Raw genomic sequence first — 14,346 nt, forward strand, 5'->3', positions numbered from 1 at the left:
GCAAAACTGAAAAACTACACCAGTCCCATTTGGCCAAGTGTCCGCTTTAGAAATGATGATAATAGATATGATATGGGGCATGGGAGCGGGGGTTATTAAGCAGTTTACAGCTCCGGATGTGAAAGGAAATGGAGTGCCCCGAAGTGACTCCATTAATCGCAGGGGCTTCCAACCAAGCGTTGTTGAATGCAGGACCAGAGAACAGAGTGCGAAGTGCGCAGCGCACCACTCTGTGTGTGAGCGGGCTGGATTTGTATTCCCTGAAGTACACTAATCTCGTGCTTGCAATATCCGCCAATATGCACTGTTCCCGGAAAAGTGCGATTGTCGGTGATCAAGGCCATTGTAGTTTTGCGATGTGATGGAGGAATAAATCACACCCAAAAAAAGTGAACTTGCCATGAAAGAAATGTGTTACGTTATTATGGCTCATCCAGTAGGAAAGCACAGCCCCTTAGTAAGTTACAGAGCAGTAGACATTTAACACAACATCCATCACTGTGCAATAAGAGCGTGTGCGAGGAGGTCGCTTTTCAAAAACTGTTTCCACGGCCCCGTCTCAGACAGACACCTCAGCAGGGTGTGTTCTCCGCACCAGAGACAGCTGTTCCAGGGACATCCAGAGACAGAAATGGCTCCAGTGCCCCCTAACGGCTGCAGCGCGAAGTGCACAATTATATTCTTTTGTCACAACCCCCTCCCATATTTGCTCGAAAAAAAAAAAAAACTGTGTGGGCTCTACCGCATGAATCACTGTTTCAGCTTCGGCGTGGGAGGGCAGAATACACCGAGAATGAACCGTTAGACGTTGTCTTCTTTTACGAACACACACAGACATGCTCACAAGGATTCTCATGGTGGATAAAAGAGATCAATGGGGAGGTTATTTTCCCTCTTTTACTTTCTTCTTTCTGTCTTTTATTTTTTTAAATAGTGAGGATGCTGTCATGGCATCGGTTCCCATTAATCCAGGGGTCAGAGACACACGAAAACATCTCCATGGAAGCTCGTTATTGTCTCCTAGGAAAATAATGACATTTTCTTTGCTTTGTGGCCAAGAAAATCGTCTGCATCATAAGTGACCCTAAACATTTATTTATTTATTTGCTTGAGGCATTTTAGGTTGTCAGTCAAAGGTCATACATAGAGATCAGAATAGATCAAATGGCGCATCAATTTTATGACTGAGGCAGCCAAAGCCAAAGCACTTGCCTGATAAGAGACATACCAAACCGAAGAAAATGGCCAGACAAAACAATAGGCACTTCATATGTTAAGTCAGGATTTCCCCATGTCAACCACAGCACTAAGAATGTAAGGTGAACAGTGGCTGGACCAGGACTAAGCACATAGTCAAGGAAAAGCCAAGGACAACGCTGACAAGAAGATAGGAACCTGGTCACATAAGACGTTCCCCAATGCGCCACAGAACATCTCAGAACTGAGACACGTTTGCTGATGGCGAACACAGGAATGGCAAAAATAGGCCAGCGGTAACCATCTCATCGGCATAATATAATTACTGTCCTACTGGATATCTGATATGATTATATAGCGCACATGTAGCCTCCATTGGCTCCTTTAACAGCATGCAATTACTGAAATAACTAAATTAATATGCATTACAAGGGGTGACAGCAAGGGAACATGAACTTTTCAACTTTCCCCAAAAACGTACATGCTATGCTGACAAGTCTTATTAGCTTTTTTTTTTATGAAAAACAATTTTTATTTAACTTTTTCATTCTTTTCCATTAAAGCTCCCTTTCATGTCTTATAATTATAATTCTCACCATCCTTTTTTCATCACTCTCTCCCGACTTCTGGATATCAAGCTGCCCTGCCACCTCAAACCCAAGCTTGTGAAATACATTTTTACACAAGTGACCAGTAGCTGACCTTATACATTTCTTTCCTCATCCACCTTCTTTGCCTCTTTTAACAGAAAGGCTTGTGCCTTTTCAGTCAATCTATCACTTTCAAAGAGAAACAGGACACCTATGAAAATACGTAGATGAAAGCTCCCTAATGATATATTATACATGTGCACATCTGAGCGGGAAAAGAAAGAATAGGTTAAGTGCAGGGAGGAAAAAAAATAAAATGAGATGAAATGAATAAAGAAACGACTTGCTCGTCTTTTCTTAAATGACTTTCTATGAGAAACTGGGACCTTATTTTCATTGTGTTAGTATTCCTGTCAGGACGGCCTGTCCTTGCCATTGAATGAAGATCAAATTAAAACAAGTTGGTAGATGCTGCTGAGTTGAAGCATAAAAGAGAGACAGAAGTAATTAATTTCCCAAGGTGTGTCATGTGCGTTGCCCTTTTCGTGGAACCTTCAACCCTCTGCCACCATTATGTCACCTCCTGTAACCCTCCTACATACACACACACACATACACGCATAACCACCCAGATTACAATTGTAGACTAGAACAACAAAACAGTCAAAACATTTTTTTTCCCAAATCAGTTGGTAAAATTAAACAGTAACAGTATAGTGAATATAGTAGTTTATAAGCACCATATGCGACATGCTGCGTTATTCTGATATTTGACCTCCGTACCGGCATGCATTTTAGAATACTTTAAGAGGCATTTTTTAATTTTCGCTGGCATGTTTCAACTGTAGCCATTGGTGCACATAACCCAATATTCTAAAAGCCTTTAAAATACACACATGCATCATAATCGAGCAACACAACCAATGTAAGAAAAAAAACTACCACCACTAAACCTGGATTATATGTCATTTTATTGTATTGGATTGCATTATATAATATTAAAGGATTTAAGTAATACAATATAATATTATGCAGATAAATTTGCACTTCTGTTAGTAACAAAATGGTATGGTTAATGGTTTATCTTTCCTGGAAACCATTTTTTAAAAAGACTCAAACCTCTGTGGTTACGTTCTTTCGTGTTGTTATGCTGTCAGAAGGGATCAGGTACTTTAACAAAAAGAAAAATCCCTCTTTTTCGGATTACATTAAAGTTGGTGATTGACTGATGACACTGGTGACAATACCATAAACCAAGCCAAACCCCCCCACCACCACCACCCCAATACGTCCTTGTGTGCTCCAGTCAGCAGTTCTCACAGGCCCAGCAAGAGCGGCAGGGCTCGCAGGAAGACAAGTGGAGGCATTAATTGGCGCCTGGCTACCATTAAAACGGGGCCATCAGCTTTAGAGGCGGCAAACAGCAAACACTAAACCCCCTCCCGCCCCTTTCCTCCACTCACAGGCCGACCATGCCACAAAGCTGTCGGCTGGGAGAGAGAAAGGGTTGAGGGGCTTACGTAAGTACGTCGCCGCCTCTTGCATAAGGAATTGTGTTGCGTAAGGAAAAAAAAAATTCCATTTTGATGGTTTGTATGGAAGCGCAAATTTAAGTACTAGATAATGAATGCTGAATCATGAATTCATCTCCTTTTCTAGTTGATTAATTGCCTATTTTTCCCACAAGCTTCAGAGACAAGAAAGAAATGCAAACTTTGACAAAAATGCTTTGTTTTTTTTGTTTTTTTTGCAAACCAGGATGCAACCAATTACAAAGCGACATTGATTCCTGTTAAACCTGTCAACTCACATCGTATAGAAAGTCTGAGCTCCAAAATGGCATTTTTGCAGTTCATTAAATCACTGTAAAGTGAACACACAATAATGAATTTAAACAGTGCATGTTACCCACTAAAACATATTAGAACTCAATATACAGTAAAGTAGTCTCTCATTGGAAACATTTACAATGTATAAAATGTACAAAGCAATAACTGTAATTAAAGAAATAATCAAATAGTCAATATATGGTAGCTGAATATTTGCAGGTTACTGGCCCGCACTGTATGCTTTATGAAAGTAAAACACGATGTACAGCCAGGATAAATGAAACTATTCTCAAACACAAGGCACTTTTACCCTTGAATCCACACCATTAGAAACAGAAAGCGATATTGATGGGCTTATTTACAGCCGTTTAAATCACGCTTATGCTTTTTTATCATCGTTGTCCCACTCCAGGATGAATAGATCTATAAAAAAAAAAAAAGTGCTGTGGAGTTAGGCTGCCTGACATTTTAGGGAGCCCTTTCGGGGCTGTAAAGATGCCTCGTTGATATATGTGGGATTATGCGCATGCCATCGTGAAGGCGAGGAGTGTGAAGACAGAGAGATCTTAAAGATAAAAAAGGGAGGGAGAATGAGGAGAGGGGAGAAAATATCAAGATTTGTGACACAGGGAGGCTGTGTTTGTGCATCAGAGCAGGAACGACAGAGGTGGAGTGGGATTCCCAGAGGCAGAAAATGTGGTAAAGAAATATTAGTGCAACTTAAAATTACGGGGAAAAAAAGAAGTATACTGACATACATGCCATAGTCATGTGAAAGTTTTACCATATTGTTTCAAGAATACCCCTATTTTATTTTAATATGTGATTTAAAATGGCACCATCACTTTTTTTATCTTGTTCATGAATGACACCACCTTTTTCAGAAGGTTTTTTTTGTGTTGATGTTTGTGGCTGACAGCTCATAAAATAATAAATCCACTATCTCAAATTAGTAGAATATTACATTTGATAGATCAAAAAAATGATCCATCATGCTGGCCTGTAGAGCACCTCTCCGCTGGCCAGGCGGCGCAGCACTTCCTTCCACAGTAGCTGCCGCTCGGTCTGGGCACCCTTCATGAAGCCCCGGTTCTCCTGGGCACGGCGGGACAGGTACGGAATCACCTCGTTCACAGGGCCGTACGGCACGTACTTGTACACTGGAAACCCTGCCTGACCTGCGAAGGGCAAGAAAAATAAAAACAGTTACATCCCATTTTCTTAAACTTTCCATTTCAGCAGAGCAAAAATCCTGCGCCAAGATAATAATAATCTCACTGTCAATCATTCCTGGAAGCTGTGGGCAAGCCACATCGTCAGGCTGCTGGGAGCGCCTGTATACACATCCAGCCGAGACGGGTAATAAGCATCGGCGGGGTCGTGGCTATAACGGATGAGTGGGCTAATCGTGCTCACCCAGTGGAAAGCTGATCTGATCGCACATGCCCAGAAGCTGGCCGAAGTACACTTTCCTCTCGGTGGGAGTCAGGCCCAGCTCATTCATCCTGTGGGAGGAAAACACACCAACGAGAGAAGCCCTTAAACGCGGTAACACTCCGAAAACTTCACTGAGGTCAAAGGTACAAAAACTAAATCTCCTCCCCCCCCCCGTGTAATAGTCATGACACGAGTCGTTCTCCACTCGACAAATTGCTCGGCTTAAACAGACCGCAGCATGAGCGAGGTGCCGAAATAAGACGCACCTCTCCAGGGTGAATTTCACGGTGTCCAAATTGTGCGATGCCACCATGACATTTGCTTTCCTGCTGGCCGCAATCTCCTCCAGCACATAGTCCAGACACCTGCAAACAGGCATGGGTCCATATTCATTCTGATCCCCGACCAGTGCCTCAGAACGTCATTTGAATGTCATTATCTCTCTAGAATTACCTGGAACGCGTGTAAATACAGGGTCAACGGAACCATATAATCATCTACAACCTGAAAATGCTAATAATACTATTCTGTACAGGACAGAACTTTTGAGTGTGAGCCTTACACCATAATAATAATTGAACACATTTATTAATGCAACGCTTCTATAGTTGAATGACAGTGGCATTTATGTTAATATGGTGGCCCATATTTTTGGATATAAGATGTATATAGACAAGAAAGGTTTTAAAGGTGCCATTCAATTTAAAGAAGGTGACATCATGTGCCACCAAAGCTAGTTGTGGGTACACGTTGCCTTGATAGCAAACATTTCAGACTAGTGTTCAGACTAGTTATGCTAGTTATGAAAGTGAGTTGTGTGGTCAGTGCAATATACGGCAAGCAGAGTGCACATAACAAAATGTGATCTCTGCATTTAACCCATCACCCTAGTGGAGCAGTGGGCAGCCATGATAGGCACCCGGGGAGCAGTGTGTGGGGACGGTGCCCAATGGGCCACCAATGCCTCTGACTTTGCCACTCACTCATAATAAGAAGGAACCTCACTTGTGGTACATTTGGTTGGTGGCCTCGTAATCCGGGTTGATCGGGTCCTGATAGCCAATCTCCTGTGCCCGGCTCCTTTCTTGATACATGTACGCACCACGCACAAGCTTGGCCCCAAAGAACCAGTCCTCCCGCCTTGACAGCTCCACATCCATGGACACATTGTCGAAAGCCTCCTGCATGATGAAAGCAAAGAAGAGAAAACTATCAGACGCTGCCTGACGTCTCGGACAAAAGATCAGGATGAAGCAGAATCTTTAGCCCAAAAACATGGACATTGTTCAGTCATGGGTGCAGTTCACATTCGTCTGCCTAATGTTGGAGAATACAGCACACATCACTTCATGCATGCTTAATTTGCTCTTTGCACAGAGTGTTTTCCATCCTGTAGTGGCCAGTGGGGCATGAGTGACCAACACCAATTGGATCAACAAGCTCATCAAGTATTGAGAGCGCCATTTCGCCAGTGTTATGACAATTGCAATTCTGACAACATGACACTGAAAGAAATATATCCCAGAACCTAGAACACTGAATGGTGTACAATGTGTTTCTATTACTCTGTGTGTGCAGGTAGTGCGTTGGCTGCTCAGGCAACCCTGGGCAACCACTCACTCACTATCCGTAACCACTTAATCCATATCTCCATAGTGCTTTCCGGAGCTCATCCCAGTATATTGGCCGCAGTGCAGGGACTAGCCCAAGGTGGGGCGCTAGTCAATGGCAGGGCGAACACACCAGGAAACCCATGGTAACACTGGGAGAGTAGGCAAACTCAAAAGCCAGAGCCCTGATTTTAATTAATGACCTTGGAGGTATGGGGCCACAATGCTTACCTCTCTTTCACCGTGCAGCAACTCATTTACTCAGTGAAATAAGTCAGTGTTTATTATCATACGTTTTTTTCCTCAGAAAAAAAGTCCTCCTTTATATCATGCCACTTGGGTCAGATGGGGTTTTATGTCAAAACAGTAGTGCAATTCAGCAGTGACAAAATGAATGTTATTAATCCTTTTTCTGCATCATGTAACCATGGGTGATATGGGATGGGAATTTGACTCTTTCCGGTGCTTGAGAGACTGATCTGGTTCATTTGGTTGGCCCTAATGGGCCAGTTGACACTGCAAATGGTCACCATTATAATTAATCACCATTATAATTAATCAAAGAAAATAAGATTTGTTTATTTATTCATAAAATTTGGCCAAAGACCATGATCAATGGAAACATTATATACTTCAGTACAGTACCAGCATGGCTATACTTTATTGGGTTGCATGCAGGTTATTGGTTTATGCTGGAAATTAACATTTATTTCCTATGAAATAAACCAATATTTCAGCTGAAATAGGAGTCGATGCAGACTGTGCTGTGGAGAAATTAAAATCATGCTACTCTGCTCAGTTCTAAAATTGGTGAAATGCATTGCTGGTTGATTAGTGAAAAAAAATATCAGTCTGTTCAAGACTTTTCAGTATGTTTGCACAGAAGCTCGCACATGCCAGCTGGAGACAAAATCGCTGACCTTTAGGTAACACTGATATGTATTGAAGATGATCGGCTTCTGTCGGTTGAAGATCCTCTGCATCTCCAAGGTGAGTCGGCTGATTGCTGGCTGGAAGTATGTCTGCTCTGCATCCACCATGAGCCTCACTCCGTGCTCCACCGCATGCTGCAATGCAGTCGACACACATCCACACCTCAGCATTTCATGCATTACAACTACACTTTCCATCTGCTGCATGCATCAAAAAGTCCTTCAAGGATCATTTGAATTTCAGACCTTCCCAACTGAGTTTCAGACCATCATTTAGCATCTTGCTTTATGACAGTTTGACCCGCCACTATCAGAATTATTTTTATTGGCCAAGTATGTGCATAAGAGTGTATACCTTGGCTAACACGTCAATTCTCTGAAGCATCCTCTTCATCTGCTTCTCCTCTTCGTCAGTGAATTTCTTAAGCAATGGCTCCAGCTCGCCTGTCTGAAAAAAAGCATCCAGCTTTGAGGTGAAAAACAACAACAACAAAAATACAGGGAAAGTAATAGCTGCATAATTCACTGCGCAATTACTCCATTCTCCGAATTTCCCCAGGTCCAGGCTTGTTACCATCCACTCTCTGTGCACAGCAGACAAAGTGAAGGGCTAAACTGATTCATTAAAAGTGTTCAAATTTGCCCTGGAGAATGTCACATTTACAAAGACTAGTTTAACACCAGCACTCAATACAACTCTTTATTGTCTTCTTCTAAAACGGCCCAATTCCCCAATTTCCTACCTCAAGGTTTGGAACCACCAGCAAATTAGATATTCTAGTCCGGTCATCTATCAGGCTGTTCCAGTCGAGCAAGTCTATGGTCCTACAGAGGGAGAGAACAGCAGAACTTTGAGTGTGCAATAAGTGTTTCATACTGGCAAACAATAATTGTTTTATTATTTCAGTGTTTTTTTTTCAGTGTCACAGTCGTCATGGGTAGTTTCATAGGTACATATTGCTATCTGGACAATATTGCAATATTGATACTCCAATGTGTGAATAGCATAGCCTCCACTCATTAGCGCGATGGGGAAGTTAATGCAAAGTGATTGTCATTGTAAAACACTGCAGCACAGCACATGATGCACACTCTGAAATGTGTCCTCTGCATTTAACTCATCACCTTAGTGAGGAGTGGTCAGCCATGACAGGCACCTGTGTAGCAGAGGCACCTCAGTGGCACATTAGCAGTTCAGGATTCAAATCCACAATCTTTCGATTACTAGTCCGCTTCTTTACATGCTAGGCTGTCACTACCCCTTTCTAAGTAATGCAATTTAACCCAGTCAATATAATGCAAGTTCCTAGTAGAATAGACAAAAACATACTTATCTTATTATTGTATTATTATTACCTTATAGACTCAAGAAAACACTACATCCATTCCAGACACGGAACACGCACTGATTTGTTCCATGTTTTTTGACCACACATTCTCTTTTCTTTTCCATTTCATTGTAAATGCAGTGCATCCGAAGATGCTGCGAATGCGTACATTGAATGTGAATGGGAGAAAGGAGATGAAAATAACAGAAATACTGCATAAATATGATAACGCGATTAAGTGAAGTTTACATTGCATGTCATCTCATCTTTATCACATCAAAAAGGTTTGTTGATGAAGGTATTTTGTCATAAATTTAGTTGACGAAAACAACACACACTGCTACCTGGCCGCCTGCAGTGGCGGACCACTGCTACCGTAGGGTGATGCCTTAAATGGAGAAGACACATTTCTTTGTGTGCACCGTGTGCCGTGCACGTCGTGCATCACAATGACAATGACTGTCACTTCACTTGACTTGAGGATGCATTTTACCCGGAGGAGCCCAACTTCTCTCCAGTGAACCAGCTCTGAAGATCGCCTTCAGATCCCAGTCTCTCCAAATATGCCTGCAGTGAGAGTCCTGAGGTTCAGCAGCAGCAATGACACACCAGACCACTTAAATACTAAGCTAAGCTCAAGTCATCAGTTACAGGACGAATGCTCACAATGTTATAATATAATAATAAGACAAATTATCAATATTTCCTGTTTGAACTGGGGTGCTTGATGCATTTATTGGCACTGTGCAAAAAATGGAAACACTTCATCATTCTAGCAGTGAGGCAATACAGAACGTCGGTGTCCTACCTGCAGCTTGTCCAACTCTAGCTTCTGCTCCAGCACGTCCATCCCCCCCTTCCCCTGCTTCGCCGCCAGGAAGCTGAAGAAACGCCTCCATTTCACCAGCACCTCCGAGAACTGGAGCTTTGCATAGGAGAAACAACCTGTTCTTGGAAGAAGGATTCATGTGCGCCCGCGATACCCAAGTGTGCCAGATGAGTCCGAACATTCCTTACCAAGAACTGCGGTCGCCCGAGGGCAGTCATCTTAATGGCAGAGAAACCGTCTTCAGAGCTGCCTCCTGCCAGAAACAATGACTTTGTGAACTGAGCATGCAAATAATGATACTAAATTTAGCTTTTATATAATTCAATTTACAACCATTCAGAATTTTTAACTGCATTTTGCTAAGAAGCAAGAAGACAAAAAACTATTCTGGCAGGTTTTAAAAAATCGAAAGTCTGTCCAAACAACATCTTCTAATTTGAGTGGTGATATTGCGTTCAATATACAGTAAATCTTCATTTTCATTTGAATGATTTATCAATCATTCAAAGCCCAGATTGACGGGGCAGTGGTGGCCTAGCGGTTAAGGAAGCGGCCCCGTAATCGGAAGGTTGTGGGTTCGAATCCTGATCTGCCAAGGTGCCAAATGCCACTGAGCAAAGCACCGTCCCCACACACTGCTCCCCGGGCGCCTGTCATGGCTGCCCACTGCTCACTCAGGGTGATGGGTTAAATGCAGAGGACAAATTTCACTGTGTGTGTGCTGTGCTGCTGTGTATCACATGTGACAATAACTTCACTTTCACTCGAAGTATTCAGAGATGGGAGCAGATGAATGGCGTTTACCTGAAGCCCGGATGCAGTTCAGGAACGTCTCCATGTGTTGGTCGCATTTGGCCTCGTCTGCATAAAAGTAGGTGCGGGCGCTAATCACGCCGCCTCGCCGGTCTCCAAACTTCCGGTGGGCCTTGTATTTTTTCTCTCTGTGGTCATCATCTGCGGAGGTCAAACACAGGCTTCATGAAGTCCATAAATAACAAGTGGCTGTAGCTGGAGGTCAAGCAGGTCCTTACGTACCTGGGCTTTCCTTCTCTGCAACGGACACACATGAGCTATGAAGAGGAGGAGCAAAAATAACAGAGAATGAACCATTCCTCTATGCTGCTATGGAATAAACATCTAGTTTTGTCCAAAAAATATCCTTTCTAACAATTTGTAATATTGGCATAACATTTGATCAAATTTGAAATGCAGTTTGTTTGGTTTTATTTGTAAATGATAAATTCTTGTGTTGTCAACATTGACCTGGAAACATTCATATGGTTTTAATGAAAATTATCCCAACCTCCTCCTATAATAATGCGCATAATAATGTTGAAAAGAAAGACAAGTGAAACTGGAGTTGTGGTTTTAAAGGCTTCCACATAAAATGCAAGTGATAACGAAGATTTCTTGTTGAAAATAGTCACTGCGACAAAAGTCAAAGGTCAAAGACGAGAATGGGAATTCAATAAGGTGAACTGTCTGAGGACATCCCGCCTCCCGCCTCTATAAATAGACCTAATCATCGGTCCCCCCTCGCCAGTATCTGCGGACCGCGGCCATGCCACTTTTACCCTGCGATCGGACACGTGCAAAGGGCAAACTGATCAGCGGCTGATCACGGGACCCTGATCACAAGACACCGCGTCAGCGCCGTGCCTCGCCATTATTATCACTTCACTGGTGCAGCACCAGCCCTCATAACCCCGCCCAGCGGAGCTGGATTCTGCTTGTTATTGCTGTGGAATTCCCGACGCAGGAGCAGATCAACAGGGATATGCAGCCTTCCTGGATATGCAGTCCCACATGTATAATAAATGAGCCCATCAATATGTATAATGTTATTGATGGATTCATTATGCAACAGATAGTGTGTGGCAGCGCGGCGCTGCTGCATAATACCGTTACGGTATCCATGGAGAGAACGGATAATGCGCTACCGGTGGAGACAGCAGGCCTTATTTGCACCGAACGGTCTGGTTCAGCTTTCTGCGGTTTGAGGGACAGCAAGACGGAGCGGAAAATAACATAAAAAAAAAAAAAAAAGCAATAATTGACTCGGGGAGGTTCAGTTTCATGGGATCCACGCATCCAGCCAGAGAGCAAAAACGGAGCCACGGCACGGAGAGTCTTGACGGGAGACTCTCTCCTCAATCATTACGGCTCCTTTGGTCTTGTCACAACCTCACCTTAAAGCCCCGGAGAGCCTGCGCACTTTCTTTATTTATTCCGCCCCACCCACCCACCCTCCCCAAGACGACTGTGACAAGGATCCGCGGATAAACAGACCCGACGTTTCTTTGCACCGCATTGCACCTCCGAATGTGGCTTATCTCCAGACATTTCACTCTGTTACAATAGACCCTGCCGGAGCCGATTGTTTACCGGAGTCCGTGGCGCGAATTGTTCACAAAATGCCGCATAATTACGTTGCTCACCGCTGACAGAGAGGTTTACAGTCAATGTGATCAGGCAGTATACGTATATAATTAACGGTGTTCGGGCCTCCAAGCGTCATGTGACGGAATACCAGACAAGCGAGCCCTTTCGGCAGCCATGGGTGCCAACCAATGAGGCCAGGTGGGCCTTAACCGGAGCGGCCAATCGGCCGCCGGCACCCTTTTTTTTACGTCCCGGCTGGCCTATCAAGTTATGATCTATTTCTGCTCGCTCTGAACACGAAAGAGTTTATAACCGTGCAGTTTTAAGTTAACTACAAATGACAGTTTGAAAGGTCGAGCTGAGACACGGGCGCCTTTATGGCCGAATTCGCCAGTGACTGCACAACGGGTGTGCAAACACACGCACACTAGTGCACCTCCAAAAATGTTGAAGTCTTTTGTTATTTCAAATAGGTAAACTTGTGAACTTCCACCCCAAAATATTGACTGTAGAAATTGGAGGTTTCTGTGTTTTGAGTATATAGAATATTATCTGTACACAATATGTTTAAGACGCTTACTCCATCTCCTTTTTCTCTGCCTCCTCCTGGGTCAAGTCCTCCTCCACACTGTAGTCCAGAACCGCACCCACGCCATAGGTCTGGTTCTTCTGAATCAGAGGCCTGATGGACTGGTGGTCCTCCCCCGCGACAAACTGCCCGTAGAACGTCGCCTTCATCGCCTTCTCGAACAAGCTCTGACCCAGCAGCTTCTTACTCAGAGACATTATCTGCAAGTTGAAGATGTGTGTGTAATATATTACAAATGTAGTGGTTATGGCCCGACACACAAAAACATGCACTTTGTATTACAATTTCAGGGACTTTCAGATTAAACCGATCCAAACTCAGTAAAATCATCCAACAAGAAAGCAAAAGCTATATTAGGCTAAATAGGTCTGCTATAACCGTGTCATTCCAGACTGTAACACAACACTGAACAGGTAACTGAAGTTGCGCTGCCGTATAAAAGTTTTATTGTTGAGGCTGCATTGTATTACATTATATTGAAAAAAACAATGAGATGTATACCTGTTTTTATTCTTACTTGCAGGATTTCGTGTTTATTGGGCAAGGTCGGCGAGACTGAAAGGTGCTCAAGGTTATCTTGTTAAAGCACAAACATACCTCCATATTCTTATCAACCACGAGGTCGTAGGAGCAGAGTTTGAACACCAGCAAACTCCTGAGCAGCTCCAGTGTGCTTTTACTCTTGTAGGCTTCCTCGGTCTGCTCGAAGTCGATGGAGATCTTGCCTCTGGAGGACCCGTGGCTGCGGCTCTGCTGGATCAGGTCGCCTTGCACGTCGGCCCTGGGGACCGCGCAGCCGAGGTCCTCCACTCCCCGGCTCCCAGGGGCGTGGGGACGGGCGGAGAGCAGCCTGCGTCCGGCGCAGACGGCCAATCTCCGGAGGTTTCTGTCCAGGCCAGCCCGGGCCCGGGACGGGACGCCGGCGGAGTACGGCATTGCGGGGGAGGGGGACGCGACGGCTTTACGTAAGACCGTGGACCGACGATGCGCGGTCCCAGTTCCGCCGCGCGATAAATATACACGGTACCTGCAGGCCCCGCCCACTTTCCAATACGGACCAATGGGGGCGCCTGTTCTCTGCCGCGACGTCGGTTACGCAATGTTCACGTGGTTTTTTTGTTGATAAACAGAAAGAGGGACGTCTCTTCCCTCAGCAATTTATACATTTAGTGAAATGCGAATATATACAGTACAGGCCAAAAGTTTGGATACACCTACTCATTCAATGTGTTTTCTTTATTTTCATGACCATTTACGTTGGTAGATTTTCACTGAAGGTATCAAAGCTATGAATGAACACATGTGGAGTTACGTACTTAACAAAAAAAGGTTAAATAACTGAAAACATGTTTTATATTCTAGCTTCTTTGCTCTGATTACTGCTTTGCACACTCTTGACATTCTCTCGATGAGCTTCAAGAGGTCGTCACCTGAAATGGTTCTCCAACAGTCTTGAAGGAGTTCCCAGAGGTGTTTAGCACTTGTTGGCCCCTTTGGCTTCACTCTGCGGTCCAGCTCACCCCAAACCGATTGGGTTCAGGTCCGGTGACTGTGGAGGCCAGGTCTCCACTTTTTGTTAAGTACATAACTCCACATGTGTTCATTCATAGTTTTGATGCCTTC

The 14,346-nt window shown here is 43.9% G+C and overlaps 1 protein-coding gene across 1 annotated transcript; it reads right to left on the reverse strand.

The window, feature by feature from the left end:
• Positions 1 to 2,746: 2,746 nt before the first annotated feature.
• prodhb (proline dehydrogenase (oxidase) 1b) lies at positions 2,747 to 13,744 on the reverse strand. Its single transcript, XM_028996132.1, has 14 exons — positions 13,321 to 13,744; positions 12,715 to 12,923; positions 10,788 to 10,822; positions 10,557 to 10,706; positions 9,941 to 10,005; positions 9,732 to 9,848; positions 9,417 to 9,490; positions 8,339 to 8,420; positions 7,951 to 8,043; positions 7,584 to 7,730; positions 6,059 to 6,234; positions 5,320 to 5,418; positions 5,033 to 5,121; positions 2,747 to 4,794 (listed from the first exon to the last, which is right to left on the reverse strand). Exons 1-14 carry the CDS (start codon positions 13,657 to 13,659, stop codon positions 4,607 to 4,609), a joined length of 1,863 nt encoding a protein of 620 aa, XP_028851965.1. The 5' UTR covers positions 13,660 to 13,744; the 3' UTR covers positions 2,747 to 4,606.
• Positions 13,745 to 14,346: the final 602 nt, after the last annotated feature.

Source organism: Denticeps clupeoides, chromosome 11 (assembly GCF_900700375.1).
Source record: "Denticeps clupeoides chromosome 11, fDenClu1.1, whole genome shotgun sequence".
Classification (NCBI taxonomy): Eukaryota; Metazoa; Chordata; class Actinopteri; order Clupeiformes; family Denticipitidae; genus Denticeps; species Denticeps clupeoides.